The sequence below is a fragment of the Caretta caretta genome, chromosome 1 (assembly GCF_965140235.1).
Source record: "Caretta caretta isolate rCarCar2 chromosome 1, rCarCar1.hap1, whole genome shotgun sequence".
In the NCBI taxonomy this organism is placed as follows: domain Eukaryota; kingdom Metazoa; phylum Chordata; order Testudines; family Cheloniidae; genus Caretta; species Caretta caretta.
In genome coordinates, this window is record NC_134206.1 from 328,179,733 (window position 1) to 328,205,635 (window position 25,903).

Below are 25,903 nucleotides of genomic sequence, written 5' to 3' on the forward strand. Positions count from 1 at the left end.
GTCGGCACATGCACCCCTAGAACGGAATCGACATGAGCAAGCATTTGAAGAAGAATGTATTTTATCAGCTGTAACCAAATTGTTGTAGAATTCCAATAAATATTTTAGTCCCTTAGATTACCAACAGTGACATGCCAAAATCTATAATGGCGTTCCTGTCAGTAAAGTCAAGGAGTTGCATAGCATGCATCACATTAAGCACAAATTTTGGTGTAGTATGTATCTTTCTATAAAGTTTTTTAAAATTTTTTTGTTTTTCCTTAAAGTTCCGTTTTTTATAGATGTTCCTTTTTATAGACAGACATACCTTCTTTGTTTTAGGATACTTAGCAGGGCATTTATTAAGTGCTGGAGCTTCTGTTTCAGTAACTATTTCTGCAATACTAGTTTCTGTTTCAGGCTCAGCTGCAAGTGCAGTGTTCTCAGTTTCATTCTGTTGTGAAGCAACTTCCACATCTGGAGAAGACGGCTGGATATCTGAACACGTGCTGACAGTTCTGTGTCGTCTACGCTGCTGTCCAATATGTGTTCTGCTCCGAGAGAAACTTTTTCTTTGTTTAGCTCTATTAACTTTGGCAGGGGTTGGCTTGGTGGCAGTTTCCTCTTTTGCTGATTCCTGGTGCAAGATATAGCAGTTAAAGTAGTTACATACATGCCTAAGAATAAAACAAGACTGATTCCCTCATTCTTAGAGGTTTGAAAGACTATAAACCCAGTTTCTGGCTTTACAACGGAAATACTTAATGCCTGTACCCTCTCAAGATACAAACATGTGCATGGGGATTCCTGTATGTTTATGTGAAATATCAGCCATTAGCCACTGTCGAGCAGGAATCTGGAGAGGAAAAACTACTGGTCTAACTGACTTGGTAATTCCTCTGCTGAATTTTATGATAGTTTCTAACTAGACTGGTCTATAATTAATTTATTTATATCATAAATCTCTTTCAGGGCAAGGACCTTGTTCCCTTGTTTGTCTGCAGTGCCCCAGCACACCTTTGGTGCTACATAAATAATGCTCTTAAATATGTTAACTGAATATTTTGGACTTTTCCTTGTCTCTGTTACAGTATCTGCATAGTAAAGAAAGGCAAAATATTTAATACAGAGAATGCAGTACTATTCAGCAAGGAAAGTATTTCCCACTGCTGATTAATGCTTTTAACCATGGCTGTTACAAACAGCATGGTTTTAATTTATTGAATTTTTATTTTAAGTATACCTGACAAAGTTATTCTTACTTAAAATCTAAGCATTTACAATGACATGCATAATATATTTATATACTTTCTCTTTGAAGATCACCACGTGTATCAGACATAACAAACTAAGCCTTACAAAACTCTTGGAGTTAGGATTAGAGTGCAATCTGACTCTCACTCCTGAACTCTAAATACTAGCTAATGCAGTCTCCAGGGAACCTTTGTGTGTATATAAAACTCTCTTAATTTAACTGCTATGAATGGTTATACTAATTTATCTGTTCTTGAAAGATTAAAAAATATACCATGTCATGTCAAAGCTCTGTTCAAATTTTACTAAAATTTGAAGTCAAATCCCAAAGACAAAACATGGAATTAAGATTTCAAAAGTTTTAGACTAAAAATCTATTTTGAATTCCAAACAATCTTTAACAAGATAATATTTAGTACTTGTTTTAAGTTACAGATAGCTACCTGAATAAACTCTGTGTCACTGATAATCTGTGCTTCCTTGCATTCTGATTTAACCTCCGTTTTAGCCGTGCTGATTCTTTCCAAAGCTTGTTCTCTTCTTTTTTCTCTTTTTTCTAGTCTGGCAAAAGCTTGCAGAATAGCTTCCATTTTCCGTTCTTCTCTTGTCTGAAGCATATAATAAAGATTTATCAGATATCGAACATCAGTTTTAGACACAAAATGCACAAGATTTGATTTTTAAGAAGGGGCTTGAAAAAAACATTCAGTGATACACATATAATGTGTTCATGTTCAGGTCAGATTCAGCCAAAGCTCAGAGAAAATGACTGTTAGTATCATGAGATAGTATTTGAACAACATTTGAATTCTTACCAGCCCCATCATACACAAAGTAGGATTTCCTGTTCTGGACTAGAACCAATAGCATACTAATCATAAGCATTTACCAGTAATCAGTTATACTAGAAATGTAAAAATAGCATGTAGCTCCAGGTCTCAAGCCCTCTGGCTATTATTTGTATGTTGCGCCAAGTCAATTTCACAATGGGAATACTGCAAAACTGATGGCCAGAGGAAAATGAACATTACTTATCAGGAACAATACAAATAAATGGAGTTTTTCAACATTACATATGCCAAAGTAGTATTTTATTTTTTTAATTTAAAAGAATATTCCATATATACTCATTCGTTAATAAGCCGACTCCCAAAGATGGATAGGTAAAAATAGTAAAAACTGTATGACCCTTTCATAAGCCGACCCTATATTTCAGGGGTTGGCAAACTTTGGCTCCCGGCCCGTCAGGGTAAGTCGCTGGCAGGTCGGGACGTTTTGTTTACCTGGAGCGTTCACAGGCACGGAGCCCTGCAGCTCCCATTGGCTGGGAACGGCGAACCACAGCCACAGCGAACTGAGGGGCTCCATGCCTGCAGACGCTCCAGGTAAACAAAACAACAATGTATTAGACATTCAATTCAATGATTTCATAGAGTTTTAAATCATCAAATTTTGGTGTAGATCCATTTATAAGTCGACCCCCACTCTTTGATGCGTCCCTTTTTTACCAAAAATATTCGGCTTATGAACGAGTATATATGGTATGTGTCAAAATAGGTGCCCTTAGGTTAATATACCAACATTGCCATATAAAGCAACTAGATTCTCACTATGAATACAGGAGTAATTCAGGTCTTGATCCTTGTGCATGACAGAGCCCTTGCACTCACGGAGAGCTCCATTTATGTAAATGCACAAGTTACAGGATCAGATCTTTAGATTAAAAGCTCTGAGTCAGGGACCTGTCTTTCCATTTTCTGTGAAGGGCCATACATACCTATGGCAAGGTATTTTTCTTACTACTACTAACTTTAATCTTGTTCCAGTAAAGACTGGGCACAATAGAGAAATACGTTTTATGTTAAAGAAAGGGGGCACTTACAATTAACTATGCTGCTCCTAACAGTGAAACAAATGGGCAAAATAAAGCTCCAGCTCTGCACCTGTTTTACTAATACAGTAACTCCTCACTTAACGTTGTAGTTATGCTCCCAAAAATGCTACTTTAAGCTAAACGATATTAACCAAATCCAATTTCCCCATAAGAATTAATGTAAATAGTGGGGGGGTTAGGTTCCAGGAAAATTTTTTTCACCAGACAAAAGACTATATTTACTCTCACACACACACACACACAGTGTAAGTTTTAAACAATTTAATACTGTACACAGCAATTATGATTGTGAAGCTTGGTTGAGGTGGTAGAGTCAGAGGGTAAGATATTTCCCATGGAATGCCTTACTGCTAAAATGATGAACTAGTACTTGGCTCAGCCCTCGTGGAAGGAGGAGACACAGCATGGCAGAGAGATAGAGACACACAGTGTGTGTGAGTGTGAGAGAGAGACACAGACAGACAGACATGGGCATTGCCCTGACTCCACTCTAAGTACACTGCCTTTTTAAGTAGATCAACAAGTTGAGACAGCAGCTGCCGCCAGCAAGCTCCCTCCTGAGCCCGTAGTGTCATCCGCTTTCTTCCCCTTCCCCCCCCTCACCCCCATGGAGATGGGGCAAAGGAGTGGGGCGAGGGGGACACCTTGACATTAGCATTCTTTTTTCCCCCTCCCCCCGCACAGCAAGCAGGAGGTTCCTGGGAGAAGCTCCAAGGCTGAAGGCAGGAGCAGCACATGGCAGTGGGGGAACTGACTGGCAATTGATAGCCAGCTGGGCAGCTGCAGCACATGGAACTTAGGGGAGCTGCCGGTCCACCCTCGTTCCAAGCCCCTACCAGCTAGTTCCAATGAGCTGCTCTTTCTGCAAGCAGTGGACAAAGCAGGCAGCTGCCAATCAACATTATAAGGGAGCACTGCACAACTTTGAACGAGCATATTCTCTAATTGATCAGCAACGAAACAACATTAACCGGGATGACATTAAGTGAGGAGTTACTATATCTGAAGGTAAAGCTTTATATTATTTGCAATTATGATGATGGAGTTGTAGTTTAGACTTAATTCTATTCTCATTGTGCAGGATTATTATGCACCACTATCTGCAGCACAGTTAAAGTTGCTATACAGAGTTCAGCTTTAATAGGAGCTTTAAACTTTTATTCTGTACAAATCTAATTGAAATGGCAAAACCAAAATAAATATAAACGTGGTTACTACTTGCATTTTTTCATGGTGGTTTGATGAATAATGAATTGACATAGAATATTGTTCAAAATTTTGGTTGTCTATATTTCAGAATTTTTTAGCCATAATGGAAAATGTGTGCTAAGGCAAATCTGCTGTATTTCATTTGATGACAAATCTGCCACATCAATCTTGACAAAAATTGTAAAACAAAAAAGAGAGAGAGAGAGAGAGAGAGAATCCTTCCCCATACACCACCGTATAGTGCAACTTCATCAAGTTTGGACTCTAACACAAAACTTTAACAATTGCCTCAGCAGTATTAAGGCAGAATAACTTCCCAAATGCATGTGATATGAGACAGTCAGATGTGCTGATGTGTTGCTATAAAGCATATGAGATCTTAAAAGTTTTGCATTAAAATGCAAGTTCAATAAAGTTGGGTTACATATTGCTTTTTTATATCAATTGGGGATGGAAATGAAAACCTAATGGAGTGTTGTAGTACCTTATCCATAGCTTTGCAGGCAATATGAAGGTGGAAAGAAATGCAAAAATCTTTTCCCTTACCATCTTAAAATTTGTTTATGGTTATGGGATGATGGAGCATATCCTGTTGCAACCTGAAACACCGCTAAACACAGCTCTTTGGTTGCTATTTAAACAGAATTCAGTGTCAAAATGGTGTTCACTTGCATAAAACTTACCATGCAAAGATTGAGCACCTGATGATATAATGTATATTTTAGACAAAGAATACACATTTCAAAATCTGTGACTGACAGAAATTTAATATTTTTAAGAAGAAATAATAGATCAAATATGAATTATTATATAATCACTTAGTTTTTTTGGGAAAGGGGAAGATATGCAACAGTAAACCATTCCTATTCTGTCATACCCTAAAGAAAGTGGTTTTCCAGCACAACACAATAAATACTTGTTAACACAAAATTACATTTAGGCAGTATAGAACATAATCCACAAGTCTTCCCCTCATTAATTTAGAGTTAGACTGACTTAATTGCCTTTTATCTCTTCCCTCTTTTAATCTGAAAGGATTTAAGAGAGATGCTCTCATCCTCTCTTAATACATCTGGTATTCAATCTACAGAGCAAAATTACCTTTGTAGAATGTCACTTATCTAATTACCCTAGTCAAAGGCAAGGTAACATCATGGCACTCACTAGAAGTTTATGAAGGAATTTTTTTCTCTCCATAATAAAAATATTCAATTGCACTAAAGTTATTTACTTCTCCCCAGCTAAAACAGCAACAGTTTGAGACTAGACCTCATAATCCATATTTTATAATCCTCATTTTGGCAAATATGAGTAGAAAATCAAAAGGCTAACTACTGACTACTAACAAATGTCATAATGCAACACTGAAAATTAACAGGTTATAATAATACTTTCAAATGCATGTTCTAATTTTGCATTGCTATGTTAGTAAAAATCTGGTAGGATACTAATACATCCAATTTAAGTAGGTATTTCAAGTTGTGGAAGGTGGATCAGTCATTTAAATTTGACTTTCAGGGACTTAACAAAAAAGTCTAGCTGAGGGGAGTGATGAGGTACGAAGTCCCCATTTCTTCAAATTTTCCCCTCACACGTAATGGCAGAAGTTAGTGATGGAAAGAGACCCATATGACCAACTTATCCACTATGCCCACGCTAATGTAGAATTACTCTCCATAGTACATTTTCTAATGTTTTGTCCAATATAGGTAAATGTCTTAAAGCAATGGGTCACTATAATTTTCCCTCAAAGCATACTGTGCATGTTTATCCATATCTTTAGGAAGCATTTCCTGATGTTCAGGATATTTTTCTTTTCATATTTGTAGCCCTATGTGTTTTCAATAAAATATTTTGGACAGAGCTGTTTCACCCATTACCCCACAGCATTTAACTGAGATACGCATGAATTAATTCAGTCTTTCCTCATAAGCAACTGTGTGTGTATTCTGTAATTCTGTGGCTCCACTCCTTGCTGCAGAATTATGTTCCAGTTCCTAAGCCTTCGTTTAAAAAAAAAAAAAAGTTTCTTGCTGCTATGGTGGTGAAGATTACACTCTGATCATGTTTTCAGGGTTAACAGTTTTGTCTACAGACAGCCTCAAAGAGTTCAGAAGAATGAAGGGCCTCCAAAAACATTAGTGGGGTGCTGACTGACCCCTAACCAAGACAATTTTAAATGTCAGTCTTGTTAAAGACAGAGTCAACTTTCATCTGAATGTTTACCTATTACTGTCATATGTTAAAACTAAAGTTTCTTTAAATATTAGAGAAAATCTGGTATTGTTTATTTTGTACATTTATAGTATTTGGAACACAATGAAATGGAGTGTATGCCATTTACATGGGTTTTCTGCACAGCAACATAGCAGAGAGAAAGTATTATAAAAACAAAATGTGATTTTAAAACCACAAAAATTGGCCTTAGGGGATCAACCAGTCTCATATCACTGAAGGTGCCAAAACTGGACCTGCAGGAAGAAAGCAGTTCACATAGAGAAAATGATGCAAAAAACCTAGTAAAGGAGCCATTCACAAAGACACGTTAGCTAAATAAAAGGAGAATAAGTCCACAAGCATTAGAGAAGTTAAGGTGACTCAGGTGGGAGATAAACCCAAGTTCCTGATGTCAGTCGCAAGAGACAGACTGACTATAATTGCCAGGTGTAATACTAAATTTTTAAACGACCTCATCTCCTGCCTCTACTTCTTACATTTTCAAACATGCTCCTTGGTGCTTTCTGCCATGCTGACCCTCATGCTTGGGAGGAGCTCCCTGTAAAACATCTGCAAAGCTACCTCATTACCCTCCTCTTCCGTGATGCCTACAAAAATCTGGATAACAGTTAGGCTGTGGCGTGCTGAGATCATTGCCTTTCACGGATGACCAATAATGTCTCACTGTTTCCTTGTACTCCCCAGGTTTGTACTGCATTCATCTGTGGTCTCTATCTTATATTTAGACTAAGTTCTCTGCAGCAGGGATAGTCTTTGTTCTGTGTTTGTATCACACCTAGCACAATAGGGTCCTGGGTCTATGACTGGGGCTCATAAGTGCTACAGTAACACTGCTACGACTAATGATTAACAAAGGACCCTCTGACAGATATATTTAAACTACGTATTATACTTCAAGGGATCAGTCTCTCTCATATTAGAAACTCAGGTCCATAACGTCTGCATTAATGCACCGAGATACCCAGTTCTGAAGCAGATAAACATTCAGGCTCAACATAATTAAAGCCAAAACTATAATATAGTTTAACAATTTGGTGTACAAAAGCTTATATTACACTTGAGATTATCATAAACCCATCAAAATAGTTAAAAAAGGAGATTATGCATGTCAAGAGATAATGCACCCTGCCACACAATTCTATCACACTAAAAGTACTAAGGAGATGAGGAGTCCACTTCACATTGGTAGCTCCCAGCAGAGAAAGAGAGTGTAAACATGGCACCTCTTTACACAATAGATCTGTTCCCTGTAGATGTTCAGGATAAAATTTGTTTAAATACCAAGGTTGACTTATTAGCATTGAAGAGCAGACACAGCTTGCTCATGAATCCACAGAACTTACGATTTTAACTGTAGGGAAAATTCTGATTTCAGTTATACTCATATGTAGGGCCCTACCAAATTCATGGTCCATTTTGGTCATTTTCACAGTCATAGAATTTTTTAAAATAGTAAATGTCATGATTTCAGCTATTTAAATCTGAAATTTCATGGTGTTGTAATTGAAGGGATCCTGACCCAAAAAGGGGGTGAGGGGGCGGGTTTGCAAGGTTACTGTAAGGGGGTTGTGGTGCTGCTACCCTTACTTCTGCGCTGCAGCTGGCAGTGGCGCTGCCTTCAGATCTGGCCAACTGGAGAGTGGCAGCTGCTGGCCGGGAGCCCAGCTCTGAAGGCAGAGCCACTGCCACCAGCAGCACAGAAGCAGGGATGGCATGGTATGGTATTGCCACTCTTACTTCTGTGCTGTTGCTGGTGGGGAACTGCCTTCAGAGCTGGGCGCCTGGCCACTACCTGCCACTCTCCTGCCTCCACTGAAGGCAGCGCAGAAGTAAAGGTGGCAATACTGCAGCCCCCTAAAATAATTTTGACCCCCATGCAACTCCTTTTTGGGTCAGGTCCCCCAATTTAAGAAACACTGGTCTTCCCTGTGAAATCTCTATAGTATAAGGTAAAAGCACACAAAAGACCAGAGATTTCACAGGGGTAGACGAGATTTCACGGTCTGTGACGCGTTTTTCATGGCCGTGGAATTTGGTAGAGCCCTACTCATATAGCCTTATAAAAAAACCTGAGTTGCACAGGTGTACCTGATGGCAGAATTCAAACCAAAAGATCTTTACTACATACAATATTAATTGAGTAGATGAGCCAGAAAAACAGTCTTCCTTTTATTGTGCTGGCAGCTAAAAATAATTGTTTAGTCCTTGCAGACTAAGCAAATTTAATTTAGAAAGTAATGAAACAAAACAAATAGAGCCTCACAGTGCTGTTTTTACAGTCAATTATTACTTCAAAATGAAGGGTGAATAAAGACCGGAAAATTTGTGCGCAGAACTCCCCCAGGAGTATACTCTGGTTTCTTTACTGCATGGTCTTAGCTCATGGAGTCTTTCAGCTTGATATTCCATCTGATGCTCTATTTCAGCTGTGTCCATTTTTCTCATTGTCATTGTTCCACCAGCATGGAAGAACGACACAGGCATAGGTCTTATTGGGTGAAGAACAGCTGCCACTGAAGCATCATCTCTCCATCTTGCTAAGGACAGGGCTCTGTGGAAAACAATTTCAGGACTGATAGATGCTGTGATTGTCCCTCCCTTTCCAGTCTTAAATTTGATCTTCTTGGTTATGTCAGCACATGTTCTGATGCCAGATTTTTTGACTGGGCTGATGAAGCTATGCGTCCCATCAGAATCAAGTGCACCTCTCACAAATGTCCCCATTTGTTTTTCACCAACATCTGCTATTTTCAGTAGACTCTTGAACATCTGATGTTACATGCACTCAAGTATGTAGTTGGATAAAAGTCCACTGGATGTGATTTGCACCCAAATAGGTTTGTCATACTTTTGATGACATGGCTGGTAAGAGCTGTATCATGGTCTTCGTCCGTCTTCAGTACAGAGGCAAAAACTTGTTTGTGGACTTTGTCTCCACTACTTCTTGTTAGGCCACTTTTCTTTCACAGCTTTTGCATATTCATAAGACGAAGCTATGTATTGTCATCTAGAACTATTACTGACTTGTGCATAAGTGTCACTGAATTAAAAAACGAGTTTCTAGAATATTTCAAAGGCTAGTATTGCTTGCACAGGCAATTACAAATTAAATCCTTCTACCAATAAGACGAGGTGCTACATTGTATGTACAAAGGCTTACAAGTGGAGAAGCATTACATTAGGATTTCACGTAAATTTGTATCTACTCACTATGCAGTGCAAAGTATGAGCACGTAATCTACTACTAATGGTGCACAATCTTCAGTGTGAAACTGATCTGGTCAGCAAACTTCAATAGAAAATATAGAACACTAGTATAATCAATTGTAAAATACTCTGAAAATTGAGAATAAGATGTGAAAACATTTCATGTTAATATACTGCAAAATATTGATATTCGCCATTTTTGCCACAGGCTAACAGCTTCATCATTTCTGAAAAAAATACTTGCCTGTGAAAAACCAATAAAAATGTTTTAATTAGGGCTGTTGATTAATCACAGTTAAACACAATTAACTCAAAAAAATTAATCATGATTAAAAAATTAATAGTGATTAATTGCACTGTTAAGCAACAGAATACCAACTGAAATTTATTAAATATTTTGGATGTTTTTCTACATTTTCAAATATATTGATTTTGATTACAACACAGAATACAAAGTGTTCAGTGCTCACTTTATATTATTCTTTATTATAAATATTTGCACTGTAAAAATGATAAACAAAAATAGTATTTTTTAATTCACCTCAGACAAGTACTGTAGTGCAATCTCTTTATCGTGAAAGTGTAACTTACAAATGTAGAACTTTTTTGGTATATAACTGCACTCAAAAACAAAACAATGTAAAACTTTAGAGCCTACAAGTCCACTCAGTCCAACTTCTTCTTCAGCTAATCGCTAAGGCAAACAAGTTTGTTTACATTTACAGGAGATAATGCTGCCTGCTTCTCATTTACAATGTCACCTGAAAGTGAGAACATGCATTCACATGGCACTTTTGTAGCTGGCATTGCAAGGTATTCATGTGCCAGATATGCTAAAGATCTGTATGTGCCTTCATGCTTTGGCCACCATTCCAGAGGACATGCTTCCATGCTGATGATAATCGTAAAAAAGTGTTAAATAAATGCGTGACTGAACTCCTTTGGGAAGAATTGTATGTCTCCTGTTCTGTTTTAGCCACATTCTGCCATATATTTCATATTATAGCAGTCTTGGATGATGACCCAGCACGTGTTCGTTTTAAAAACACTTTCACTGCAGATTTGACAAAACGCAAAGAAGGTACCAACATGAGATTTCTAAAAACAGCTACAGCACTTGACCCAAGATTTAAGAATCTGAAGTGCCATCCAAAATCTGAGAGACACAAGGTGTGGAGCATGCTTTCAGAAGTCTTAAAAGAGCAACACTTTGATGCAGAAACTACAGAACCTGAACCACCAAAAAAGAAAATCAACCTTCTGCTGATGGCATCCGACTCAGATGATGAAAATAAACATGCATCAGTCAGCTCTGCTCTGGATCGTTATCAAGCAGAACCCATCATCAGCATACATGCATGTCCTCTGTAATGTCGGTTGAAGCAGAAGGGACATATGAATCTTTAGCACATCCGCACGTAAATATCTTGTAACGTCGTCTACAGCAGTGCTATGTGAAAGCCTGTTCTCACTTTCAGATGACACTGTAAACAAGAAGCAGGCAGCATTATCTCCTGCAAATTGTAACCAAACCTGTTTGTCTAAGCGATTGGCTGAAGTAGGACTGAGTGGACTTGTAGGCTCTAAAGTTTTACATTGTTTTATTTCTGGATACAGGGTTTTTTTGTACATAATTCTACATTTGTAAGTTCAACTTTCATGATAAAGAGATTGCACTACAGTACTTGTATTAGGTGAATTGAAAAATACTATTTCTTTTATTTTTTACAGTACAAATATTTGTAATAAATATAAAGTGAGCACTGTACACTTGGTATTCTGTGATGTAACTGAAATCAATATATTTGAAAATGTAGAAAACATTCAAAAATATTTAAATTAAATGGTATTCTATTATAGTTTAGCAGCACAATTAATCACACGGTTAATTTTTTGAATCAGTTGACAGCTCTAATTTTAATACATTGTTGTTTAAATGTATTAAACACCAACACACACCATATTAAGGTGCTTAAATTAACTTGAACAGTAAAAACTGTAGTCAGAGTCGTGTTAGAGCATTTCTGGAACCGTGCAACAAAAAAACAGTTATTTGCCTTTCGAAACTGTTGTTCGAGATGTGCTGCTCATGTACATTCCAAGTCAATTGTGCACACAGCGCACACACCTTCGGAAGGTTTTTCCCTAGCAGTACCCTTCGGGGCTATGGAGCCCCCTGGAGTGGTACCTTCATGGCTGTATATACAAGTCCCTGCCAACTTGCTGCCTCTTCAGTTCCTTCTTGCTGGATACTCTGACAGAGGGGAGGCGGGTGGGTCTTGGAATAGACATGAGCAACACATCTCGAAGAACAACAGTTACAAAAGGCAGATAACTGGTTTTTCTTCTTCGAGCGATTGCTCGTTGTCAATTCCAAGTAGGTGACTCCCAAGCAGTCCCCTGGAGGACGGGTTGGAATTCACCGAGTTGCAGATTAAAGTACTGCTCTACCAAACGCGGCATCATCTCTAGCCTGCTGTGTGATGGCATAGTATGACGTAAAGGTATGAATAGATGACCATGTCGCTGCCCTGCAGAGATCCTGAATGGGGACCTGCACCAGGAACGCTGCAGACGAAGCTTTCACTCTCATGGAGTGCGCCATCAATGCAGAGGCTGGTATCTTTGCCAGGTCATACCACTTCCTGATACAGGCCGTGATCCAAGATGAGATTTGTCGGGATGAGTTTGTCAGTCCTTTCATTCTCTCAGCAATGGCGATGAAGAGTTCCATCGACTTTCTAAATGGCTTTGTCGGCTCAATGTAAAAAGCCAGTGCCTGTCCAACATTTAAGGAATGGAGCCTGTGTTCCCTGTCATGAGCATGTGGCTTCGGGAAGAACACTGGTAAAGAGATGTCTTGATTTGCATGAAATTGTGAAACAACCTTAGGGAGAAAAGCTGAGAGCGGCTGCAATTGTACCTTGCCCTTATAAAACACTGTATAAAGGGGCTCAGCTGTTAAAGCTTTGAGCTCAGACACTCTTCTGGCTGACGTTATAGCCATGAGAAACGCCACTTTCTAAGAGAGGTAAAGCAGCTAACAAGTTGCTAGATGTTCAAAAGGGGTCCCCATGAGCCTTGAGAGGACCAGGTTAATGTCTCATGGAAGGACAGGTTGCCGCACCTGGGGATACAATCTGTCTAGCCCTTTAAGGAAGCATCCAACCATGGGATTAACAAATACTGACCGTTCCACTGGGAACAGGTGGAAAGCGGAAATAGCTAATAGCTGCCACATGCACCTTGACTGACGAGACTGCCGGCCCTTGCCGCTTTAAGTAAATAGTCCACTATAAAGGGGACTGAGGATTGCAGCAGAGGGGTGCCCTTCTGTGTGAACCAAATAGAGAACCTTTTCCACTTGGCTAGATAAGTGGCACGAGTGCAGGGCTTTCTACTGCCAAGGAGAACTTCCCTAACCAAATCAGAGCACTGCAGCTCTAACGGATTTAGCCATGGATTTTCCATGCAGTGAGGTGAAGACTCCAGGTTGGGGTGCTGAAGGCAGCCATGGTCCTGCGTGATGAGGTTTGGAATCATGGGCAAGGTCATCGGTGTGTCCACCAAGAGGTTCAACAGCATGGAGAACCAGCGTTGGCGGGACCATGCCGGCGCTATGAAAAATCAGCGAAGCCTTGTCCCGCTGGAGCTTGAGGAGGACCTTATGGATGAGAGGGAACAGCAGGAATGCATACAGCAGGGGTCCCGTCCACAAGAGGAGAAAGGCATCCATGATTGACCGGAGCTGTGATTCAGGAAGGAGCAGAACTGCTGGCACTTCCTGTTGCCTTGTGTCGCAAACTGGTCTGGAGATGCCCACCTCAGGAAGATACTGCTGACAACGTCCGGTCAGAGAGACCATCCATTGCCATGGAAAGATCTACTGAGGTGATCGGCCTGTTCATTTTGTGCACCTGACAAATAAGACACCTCCAACTGTATCGAGTGGGCGATGCAGAAGTCCCACAACCTGAGGTTTCCTGGCACATGGGGAGAGGAGTGAGAACCACCCTGTTTGTTTATATAGAACATCGCTGTGGTGTTGTCTGTCAACACCGATACACATTTGCCCTGAAGATGGGGCATGAAATGTCTGGCAAGCTTCCTGACGCTGATGTGTAGTGATAACTGCACCATCATGGCAATCAACTCCTTGGCCACCTCAAATGTGTCCGGCATGGAGGGAGCATCCAAGTCCTCCTCCAAATCTTCCCACACCAGGGGGTTCACTGTGGCCTTACTCAACAGACCACCCCAAGAAGCCAAAGTCTATGGCACCAGTCTAGGCAGACTCGAGGCTGGGTGTTCCAACGCAGGACACACCCCACTGGTGTCAGCCTGCTCTGCTGTCCTAGGAGGGAGCATCCCCTGTCAACTTTCTTCTTCTTGTGTGGCAGCAGCGACTGCAAGTGGTGCCTCACACTAGAGCTGGTCCTTAGTGCCGGGGAATGGCGGTGCTGTGGCTGTTTGGATGAGTCTTTCCTCGGTGCTGAGGCTTCCTGTACCGAGGCCAGCTCACTGTGCACAGAAGCGCCTGGTGCTACGTCAGACACGGCATGGGGCAGTTGGGGTTGAAGAGCTGACTCCATTAAAAGGAGTTTTAAGCGCAAGTCCCACTCCTTCTGAGTTCTGGGCTTAATACCCCTGCAGATTTTACACCTACCGGACTGATGTCCCTCTCCGAAACATATTAAGACATAAATCGTGTGGGTCTCCCTTCAGCATAGGCTTCAGGCAGGACCCACACAGCTTGAAGCCCTGAGACAGAGGCATGTGTTGTTCCCCAGGATGGGAACAAAGGGGGGGCAGGGGCGGGGAGAGAAGAACCCCCAACTAAAACTTAGCTCACTGAAAGCTTTAGTTAGTGATAAAGTTATAAACTATTTACAGGGAGAAAAGGAGAGTGCACTAGGGAATTGTTTGCTAACGCAAGAGAGGAGCTGCTGCAATGACCATCACTGGCGGTCAGAAGGGATCTATATACACGGCCATGAAAGCGCCACTCCAAGGGGCTCCACAGCCGACCCAATGGGTACTGCCAGGGAAAAACCTTCCGACGATCGTGCACGCGGCGTGTACATCTCCTTGCAATCAATCGAAGAAGGATGACACTTTCTCATTTGTAGTACCACTGTTTCACCTCTCCTACAGGTTTATAGCACCACTTGACAGATGCACATCATACCTCACCTAAATGCACATAAAATAAGCTTTCAAATGATATGGTTTGTGTACGGTGTTCAGGGTGGGTACATTAAACTCCAAAAATATGCCCCTTTATGGAAAACTGCAACACTCCTAACACTATGCCACCATCGGCTATTCAACTTTGGCTCAGGGGAGATGTGAAGTATGGAATCCTGCCTTTAGGGTTATGTAGTCCCAGTGGTGTGAAGTTATGATTGCAAATTCATACAAATATCCTGAGTGACAAACCTGCCAATTCCTGCCCCTATTAACTCTTCAGTGTGCCTACCAGTTCCTACATCCTCTCAAGGTAGAGTCGTTTTATAACACAAACGTTAAAAACATGAAACAAAGATTAAACATGTGATTGTGTACCTAAATTGCACAATAAACTATAAATCTATGTATTAGTTTACACACACACACACACACACACACACACACACACACACACACACACACACAGAGTACTAGTTTTAGTATCAATCCCAACTTTATTTTTCTTTTTGCTTTCTGTAAACAAATCTGTGTCCTTAGCATTTGAAATAGTATTCAAATTCAACCAGTGTAACTCCATTTCTTAAAGGGTCAAATTTCCATAAAGTTCCCAACCACTTAAACGGTAGATACATATTTTTAGTAGCATACTGTCTTATGACTAAGATTGTGCCAAAAAAATAAATAAGCCTTTATGCATACCATCTGTATTCATGAACAACTCTGGTATACAACTAACCATATGTTTGAGTGAACATTTCTCTCCCTTCACCAAATTTTTGCAGGCACAAGAATTGTGCATATGCACAACATATTTTGAATACAAAAATCAAATGGTTAATTCTCTATCTAGCAAATTCATTTTAGATACACATCATTGCTTTTGTGGAGGCAAAAACTTAGATAATGTTCACTCAAGCTTGTCTGTAAAAGACAGCAGCCGAAGTTTTGAAGGTTACTTTTGCCTTTAAAATAAGATTTATGTAGAGCAAGGATAAATAGGGAACTTTTCATACTACTATTTAAATAAATTAAGTATTTCCTGGCTGAGATTTTCAAAAGCGACTAGTGACTTTAGGCATCTAAAATGTTGAGTGTCCAACAGACTGAATGTCTAAAAAAGACCTACTTTTCAGAAATTGTTGAGCAACCAGCCTCTGAAAATTAGGCTTCTTTAAAGGTGTCTGAAGTTTGGCACCCAAAATCACTAGTCAGTTATGAAAATCTTGGCCCCTGATTGTATCTTACAAATAACCAACCACTGTGGTGCACAATAATAAAAAGGAAGTCTTAAAGCCATAGCTAGGCATTTTCTACAAGTAATGGCACCTATGCAGAAGCAATAGAAAATTATACACATTTAAAAACAAAAGCAGATTTGCATGTTTGTCAGGAGGTGATGATCAAGCCAAATGGAAATGCTCTCACTCAACAAGCAAGCCTTGGATTTGAAGTTAAAGTGTATATGAGGTGCTGGCTTCATATATTCTCAGATTCTAAAAAAGCCTATAAAAAGGCAGCAAATTAGCATGGGAAGAGCAGCCATCACTAAGTCCTAGTGACAGCTTTAAGCAGCTACTTGCTTCCCAACTTACCATCTTCCTTTTCCTTTCTGCAATCTGCTCCTCTGATTCCATTTCTACTTCATTGCTAATAGGAGTTTTTTCTTCTATATCATCAATAAAATCTGGCTCCTGAAAGATGGAAATGACTGCTTTACAGAAGCTCCACTACTACTCTTTCAAACTAGGGAAATCTAAAGGCTACACAGAGCAAAGTGTCCTCAAATCACTACTTCAAAAGCTACCAGCCAATTAACCAATGCAACATGTAAAAGCTACATATCATCCACTTAGACTTTTATGATTCTAGAAATATAGCCTGACTCAAGTACCTTCTCCGATCCAAACAGAAACATCCACATCATTTTCTTTAATTGTAATCTCACTCAAGTTTTTTCAACCAAATAATAAGAATTAAGCTTCCAAACCAATGGGCGCTACAGGGCACTCAACACTTATGAACATCAGGCCACTTATTTATGCAGCTAAATAGGAAATTTTGACCCTAACTTTAGGCACCCATTTTTGAAAATCTTAAACCTCATTTTTTCAGTAAAATGGAATGTATACTGTCATGTCAAACAAGATAGGTTATCATATTTATATAAATTTGCAGTCAACTCAAACCTATGTAACTATTAACATAACCCTTTCCACTGATGCTATATATATCTCCACTATAATCTAACATTAGCGACTTACCATAGGGAACACAAAAAAGAGATCCGATTAATAAATACTGAAAAATGCTTGGTGTGGGAATGCTTCTGGGTTTTTCAGGTCTCTTACAATAGAAGGATAACATTCAAAAAATTAAAAAGTTAAAGCAGAGTCAATAATAATTGATCTGTTACCAACATTCTACCTTTTGTTCTTATATGTGGTTGCCTTAAAAATAAAGTTGAAATTATTACATTTGTTCCTTAATAAAACTGCTATAAAGTGGAAATTAACAGTACAATTCTTGAGCACAGCACTAAAACAACTAAACAAAGTACATACATAAGGTGTTATTTTGGCTGACTGAACTGCTTTTTTAAATATCAGATGTGCTTATATTTTATTGAGCCTCTTCTAGGTTGACAAACTTTTAGCGCGCCTGTGACAATTGCTATAAAAATTACATAGGCTTCTATGTGCCCAGGAGCAGGTTCCAAATACCAGTTATTGCTAGTGGCAACCTGGCTGGAAAAAGGAAAGTAACTTACCTGTAAAACTGCAGTTTGAATATACTGCCTTTGTAGCTCTACTCCTGTAGAAATCACATGCCACCCCTTATGACCCCAGAAGCATTCTAAAGCAAGTTAGCTGTTTGGGTAGGTCAGTCTACTGTACCCCATGAAAAAGGCTAATGTAAACTTTATGAAAAATTTTTACAAAATCAATTGCATATTCATCACCAATTCCCTGATCTCCTTCGCTCATCCCTTCCTCCATGATGGTTCCCTTTATTACTCTCTAGGCCAATGGAGAGAATTTTGAAAATGGCTCCCACCAAGTAACCCCACACCTTATACAACTCTCTTTCATCCTTCAAATTACCCTCATAATTCCATCAAGTATTTACCCCCAGACTCACAATCAATTTTCTTGTCCCTCAAAAAACAACAAAAATCAATCCATCATTATGGTATCTCTCTGATTTCTTTGTATAATTTCTCTTTACTAATTGCTGTGTGCGGCTCCTTCCAAATTAGGATCTGTGAAATTCATTACTTTCTCATTTACCTGCTCTTCTATGCCAATAAACTAAGACAACCAAACCTATAACCAAGACCTCTGGTACCTCACTAGAACCCCCATTCCCATCCATACTCAATAAATACCTGTTTACCATCTTTATGCCAGTGTTCAATCTACACAAAAACATACAACAGGTACATGGAGGCTATTAGTGAGAGACCAGAAGATCTTTTTTGGGCTGAAATCTTGGTAGTAGAAATTGTTATGGAAGCAAGCCAATTTGTAAGTGTGGCTAAAAACATCAGAATTGTGGGGACAACATACGTGTGACTAACACTGCTTCAGGATGGTTTTGGGGTCGAGGCATGGCGTGCAGCTTTTACACCACAGATCTGCAAAGAATTTTAGGAGGCAGAATTTCTGGTTTATGTTGAGACATTTCAGTGAGAGAAGCAGCTGGTTAAAGAGAACCAAAGTATCTTTAAAAAACAACTAGTCATTTCAAGAGAACTAGAAATAGCATACATACTTTAAGTAAAAAGAAAAGGAGTACTTGTGGCACCTTAGAGACTAACCAATTTATTTGAGCATGAGCTTTCGTGAGCTACAGCTCACTTCATCAGATGTTTACCGTGGAAACTGCAGCAGACTTTATATACACACAGAGAATATGAAACAATACCTCCTCCCACCCCACTGTCATTGTTTCATATTCTCTGTGTGTATATAAAGTCTGCTGCAGTTTCCACGGTAAACATCTGATGAAGTGAGCTGTAGCTCACGAAAGCTCATGCTCAAATAAATTGGTTAGTCTCTAAGGTGCCACAAGTACTCCTTTTCTTTTTGCGAATACAGACTAACACGGCTGTTCCTCTGATACTTTAAGTAGCTAATCCAACACTAAAATTCACAAAGAACAACTCTTTCCAATAACTTGTAAGATTTTTAAGAATTACTCTAAAGCAGGGAATCTTCTGGTTTGTAAATCTGACCATCTAGTGATTTTTGCTTTAATACCTGGTTATTGGAAATGGATAGCCTGAGGGGAGAAAGTCTCCTCTGCTTATTATCAGGAATCTTCATCTTGGTGGCTGCTCCTTCACAATCCAGTGTGATGTTCTGATTCTGTGTTTCCTTTTCTCTTGAAATGTCCTTCTCTTTCTTTCCCTTTTTCCTTCTAGTCTCATATCCAGTATTTATGTTTTCTGTAGGTTCGGAACCATGTTTAAGAACTGGACATTCAGGATTTTCTTTGAGGCAAGCGCAATCCACTTTGTATTTACTAAAATAGCCAATACAAAAAAATTTGGTGTAAAAATATTGAACTGAATGCTACAGCAATATGATTTTTGAAAGTTAAACCACTCTTGTTCATTTCACTGTAAATTAACATCTGCCAAGATAAAGAGTCAGTATTTTAGCATATTTGAAAAGGGTTAATTTAAACTTTCACTAAGCTGTGCAATGTTACCTTTTATTACTCTCATCCACAGGTTCTTAAATCCGTTTCCCAGTTTACAGTTTGGAATTCCATTAAAACAAATAAAAATCTATTATACTAAACAAAGCTAAATAAAATAAAAAGCAAAAAAAGAAACACACTCTGGTGCAAAAATGAACAGAAAAAATTAGAGCAATTTAGTTTTGTACAAAATTGATTTATCTTATGTCTGTCTGGATTGGACATTGGGAAACACAACCCAACAGATATTTATAAGTCAATTGAGTTACTTTTACTTGATGTATACAAGAGTTCTTGCAAGTTATACAAGTTTCAGTAATATAAAACTTTCTCTAGTAGCATTTATAAATAAGCAGAATATCCAGATTGGTGCAAAAAAGCTCTCTCAGAGTACAATTCAATCTCTTGTCAATAGAGTTTTGCCCATTTGCTCCAGCAGAGAGTTTGCCCTGAATCTTGAATGGTACTGAGTGGTTCGTTAATCAGCTTTCATGGATTTTCAGCTTATATTTACTTCCCAGTAAAAAAAAAAAAATATATATATATATATATATATATATATTCCCCCCATAATTACAAGCCGTCTATACTCAACTCAGGATAGGGAAAGCAAGCTGTTTTCTTTCTGGTTTACGCAATCACCAAGTAATAAGATGTTATGGGTCAAATTCTGCTGTCAACTAAATCTGTAATACATTCCTTCCTCCAAATTAAGCCTTAAATTACACCTGTGAAACTATATTAATGTCTAACAGGGAAATCTATTTAACAGAGCTTAGTTTTGTCTGAAGAATATTTATTTATAGTAATGATATGACAAAAGGAAATTACTCCTCATGTCTTTCAGAGAAGATGTAGAGTCTGCAGAGGTCGCAGGAAGAATATACCGAACAAGTTTTCTGGTAAATTGAGTACATTTCATATGAACTCACTAGGTCACTGGAAGCACTGAATCCAACTATTGCTTTTTTTTAAAAAACAGTAAGAACGGTCAATTTTCACAGGAACCTCACTTTAGGAAGAAGTGTTTTCGTTACTCTTAATGACTGAGGAAGGCATTAGCTACATCGCCTAAAGGCAAAATTTTGTGCTCTTTAGTCAATGGAAATTTTTCATGCATATCTGGGAGCAGCACTTACCCTAATTACTTTACCATTTCAAAACAATGGCATCTATCTACCAGAGTATTTCACAATTCACAAAAGGAGAAATAAGTTGTACCCAGGAGAACATGGGATCGATAGGTTATAGAATTTAAGACCTTATTTTAAGGAAGGGCTCAATAGACTTGAACATCCTTCTTTAATGATGGGTTATAGCATGAACATAATTTATTCTCATTTCTACAGAGATTTACCTTAGGTATGATTCTATTCCTTCTAAATTATGTCAGCAATTAACTATGGTACGTAAAGCTGTAAGAAGAGTGGATTTAAAAAAAAAATAGCACATTACTGAATAGCTCTACATTAGCTTACACTAAATATCAAATAGTATCCAACAATCCATAAAATGAATGTTATGTTTGAAGAATTTTCACTGTAAATCCAAGTATGTAGTATTGCAGAGATATAAAAATCACTTAAATTTACAGTGAAAAGATCTATCACTAATCCCAACAATAATAAAACATCCCTTAAAGGAAAATCCTGCAATGGCATACACTTATCATTGAGGACTTTAAGGGCACCGTACTATTGAAGTGTATGAAAAGAGTAAAAGAAAATAGGAATATTTGTGATAACATGATAGCCTCAATTAATATATTACTAACGTTTTAGAAGTATATTGTCCTAAAATACAGGATGTTTCAAACAATTTAAAAGATACTTACCAATTTCCATAATCAAAATCAAATGCGATAGTAATTTCTGTTCCCTTTGGAATGTTTTGGATAGAGTAAATATAAAGATGAATTGTTCCATCTTCAATTACATGTCTCACCTAAATCCAGGAGAAAAGCTATTCATTAGTTTATAACGCATTAAAACCCACACTCATTCTTAAAAACCCAGATATACTTGACCACTTTTAACAGGTTGTTCCCTCCACCAATGCCATCAATTGGGAGAGACTGATAAAACCAGTATTAAAAAAAATGATTGTTTTTCATAATAAGCAAAATGTATATATTTCTTGATGCTGCCCTGCACAGGTTCAAAAAAAAAAAAAAAAAAAAGTATTCTTACGAAATGCCTTAATGATATCAAGACATGATCTACTATTCATTCTTTATATATATTTCCCCTTATTCTTTGCATAGAGTCAATGCCCTGGTGAAAATATTTCATTAGCATGTAACATGCTAGAGAACATGCTAAATGTGAAAATACATGTTTGTTTTATTTTCATTTCCAAAAGTGTGTCCAATCCTTTTCCCCAATTAGAAACAATGAGAGGTGAAGGTGCTCAGGGCTTCACACAGTACTGAGCCTGAGTGTTTAGGCACTTTACAAAGAAAGAATACTAAAAAACAGCATATATAACTTGTTTACCAGAAACAATATTGAAAGATTAATCCACCATTATGCTATATATCACCTCCATATTAAATCCCCTCAGTCCAAGATTTAGGGGAACAGGTGAGAGAACATCATATCCTGCAAGCCAAGCAAAATAAACAAATATCTAGATTAACTAAGGAATTATTTCCTATATTTATATGCTTACCTCCGCATTGGGTGTACAAGACCGTCTAATGAATCGAGCTTCATTTCCAAAGGTTCTTGCATCAACACACATTTCTAGTCCATGGAATTTGGAATAGAACAAAACAAAAGGGTATGGCCTAGAAAGAAAAAGAAGGAAAACCCTAGTTTAAATTTTTTTAATATGGTAGATAGGATGTTTTTCCCCTTTAAAAGCATTAAGAGTTCTTTTTCACATTTACTGGTTTTGTATCACTATGCTGCGTAATTTAGTGCTGATTTTATATTGCAATTCTTGCAAGTCAGCAATGAAGAACTCTCAATCCAAATCTACTGAGATTTATAAAACAAAAAACATGTCTAACACAAAACTTTTCTCAGTTATGGAGGCCGAGTTTTGTAAATAATAAGAAGAGTAGGAAAAGATTGGTAGTCTCATGGCTAAATCTCAAGACTGAAAGTCAGAAAGTCAAGTGTTTATACCTGGCTCTTTGTATAATCTTGAGCAAGTCATTTAGTCTCTGAGTCTCAATTTGTAAAATGGGAATAATATTTACTTACACTTACTAGGTGTGTTATAAATATTTAATTGACACCCAAAGTGAAAGCTGTTATACAAGTTCAAAAGCAGCTATATAATTTTCTTGGTGTATTAGAAGTAACATATGCAGTAGTTGGCACAAAAAGAGCAATAAGATAATTGCAGAAAAGGAAAAAGGTTGTCGGTAAAATAGCACATTTAAGAAAGTTAACTTATTAAAAAAAAGAGTTCTTAAAATAAATATACCTTTTAAAGAAATACCCATTAGCTTCAAATTGTTCTCTCAGCATGAACTTTCCTCTATATTCAATAATAAGCGCATCTGGAGGCAAGTCTTTGGCAGCTTTTAGAATTTTCTTGTTTTTTTGCACATAGCTCTACAAAAGACAAAATGAATTTAAGAAGCATAATTAAACTCATTTTATTAGTGTAAACAAACAGATTATATGGCTGCAACCCTTCAAGCAGCAACTTGGTAACTGAAGCCATTTTCTTCTTTTAATTAAAAAAAAAAAAGCTATTTGATCTTATAAGGCTTTTCCTCCTATCAATGCAGTTATCTACAGATTTAAATTATAAAGAAGTTATAACTACAATTCCCTAAAACAGGATTGAGAATCAATGTAGCAATGCCCTTATAATTCAGGTATTATGTTTAAATAATGGACATTTGAAGTGTTCGTCGTTTCTTAAGTTTTAACTAGTAACTATGCCTTTCATTATGCCTATGAACTCCCCAGAATGAAAGACCGAAGTGGTTCATCTGCACACTAGAACTCTTTCCAAGGTATCGCTGTCCTTGATCAAACAAAGACACAAACAGAAAGAATGCATTTTAAAACAAAACTTTCGAGAACAGGAAAAAGGAAATTGTAAATTTTGTACGTATTTCTATAACTTCAGATGGGAGGATGCCTGTTAATCAAAAGGTAATATGTACTCGGACACAACAACTAAAGAACTCACACCTCTTGTAATTAGTTTTGATCAGAGATTACATAAATTGGCCTATATCTAGGCAAAGGAATGTGTCATCTGTGCCATGCTGGTGCTATAGAAAGGGAAAGATGTTTCTACTATAAAATCTGATAAGGTAAGTTTTCCTTAAGATTAGCCATTCCCTATCAATAGCTTGCAGTTTCCCTCCACAGATCTCATGTAAGGCAGCTGATGTTTATCATATAGTATTTTCTATATGTTTTCTCTTTTGTAATTTAGGTTATAAAGACATAACTTGTATTATCTAATTTGACTGTCACTGGTAGTTTATTTTGGAAAAAACTGTAGGACATCTGTGAAGATACTGCTGACCTTATGCTCTGACCTGGTATGAGGGTTAATGAGAGAACTGTGTAACCAGTTCATAAGAAGAAACATTAGCAAGTCACAAGTACACGAGTGAAACAACTGAAAAAATAACAAATGCTATGACATCCAAACCTTTTTCGTAACCTTAAATAATGATGAATGTAGTAATGGGAAAGTCTTGTGGAGGATACAGGATTACACAGCTAGGGTGAACTAGCCATTCACATGTGTGTTTATGAAAGGTGCAAAAAATGTGTCAACATATACTTTAAGTGCTAGCTGGATTCCGTTGCTATTAGGTGGACTACATTTTCCATCTTGAGTCTTTTTTAACTAAATTTTTTTTGTTTGAGTCCTAGGTTCTGGGACTTGCTAACATGAAACTGAAAATATCCTTTGTTTTCTATGAGTTGTGTTGGAGCAAGAACTGTGGGACTGGGCCCTAAATTGATTTCTTCTAAAGAAGAAGACAGAACACACACATAATATTAAAAAGAATAATCATCCCAGTAGAAGGCTATTCCATACGATATAGAGCTTCCCACCAGTCTGATGCATTCAGCAACGTTCCATTTGATGAATCCATCGACAGAATTCCTCCAGTTAAAAATCTTTTTAAATGCAACACATACCATAATATTTTTAAAACATTTCATACGGGTATCAATGAGAACCTTAAAGATGAGTAGTCCTACCAGTGTCTCACTACAAATTCTTAAATGTAACCCAAAAGGGTGGCCTTGGATCCCATTTTCAGAGACTTAGACATTTAGAAAACTTCAGTTTCATTGAAATACAAACAAAACCAGTCCTTAGGAGAAAATCTGAAGCTGTGTTACACAAAATAGGCTGTGGACTGTAATTCTGAGAGTACTGTATGCTAATATTAATGAGACTCACTTATCCAAATATAAAGTTAAGGAAACCATTTTGATTTACTGTGTTCTAAATATGCTTTTATGATAAAGTTTACTATATGAATGTTGTAACAGTACAGAACTTGAACTGTATACAGATAATCTGCCACAGTTTACAGCTGTGCATTTATTAGCTTCCCCCCCCCACCCCACCCCATCCCCCTGCACCCCACAACCTCACAGCAATATGAAAGTTTTAGTGGGGGAAAAATTTTATAAGCCTATTTAAAACTGTAGCATGAGGTAAGCAGATATAAAGTGGAAGAATATTTACCTCTCACTTCAAGGTCAAAATTGGGCACACGTCACTAGTGACTGGGACAAATTCTGTCTTTGCATGTATGCACAGAAATCCCACTGAAGTCAATTGTAGCCATAAACCAGCATTAAGTTCATTGATCAAGAATAGACTAGCTATAGAGACGCAACTACCTTCTCACCAGCAGAAGTGTTCCCTCCAGAGTGGGTTAGGTCAACCACTTTTTGGTAAAAATATGGGTGTTGAACCTTTTCTCTGTAAGCAGAGGAATTATGTTTCCAGGGCTGACAATATCACTGTTTGCTAGCAGTGTTTTTGTAAACATTTATAATTATAGAAATATATACTGTGTATTACTGGGAAATTCTGAATGTTATCTTAAATGATTAAAAAAGGAAATGCTCAACACTTAATTTGGACCTCTGTTGACAATCCTGGCAGAAAAACAATCAGCACAGCTAGAGAATTATCTATTCTCACTTCTACAAGTATTCCCCCAGGTCAGAGATGAGGAACATTAGCAGGGCAGAATGGGGAAGTTTACTTTATTACAAC

The 25,903-nt window shown here is 38.0% G+C and overlaps 1 protein-coding gene across 3 annotated transcripts in view; it reads right to left on the reverse strand.

Annotated features, from left to right (window-relative positions):
* The window catches only part of KMT2E (lysine methyltransferase 2E (inactive)), a 118,328-nt gene that overhangs the window by 34,592 nt on the left and 57,833 nt on the right, over positions 1-25,903 (reverse strand). For 2 of the 3 annotated variants that reach the window (XM_048836380.2, XM_048836373.2), the window contains exons 10-16: positions 23,111-23,241; positions 22,346-22,463; positions 21,510-21,619; positions 19,231-19,495; positions 16,564-16,662; positions 1,677-1,841; positions 308-616 (exon numbers count right to left, since the gene is read on the reverse strand). In XM_048836380.2, the coding sequence (XP_048692337.2) occupies positions 308-616; positions 1,677-1,841; positions 16,564-16,662; positions 19,231-19,495; positions 21,510-21,619; positions 22,346-22,463; positions 23,111-23,241 (1,197 nt within the window). The remainder of the gene's footprint in view (positions 1-307; positions 617-1,676; positions 1,842-16,563; positions 16,663-19,230; positions 19,496-21,509; positions 21,620-22,345; positions 22,464-23,110; positions 23,242-25,903) is intronic. The other variant, XM_048836375.2, reaches the window with a different exon arrangement.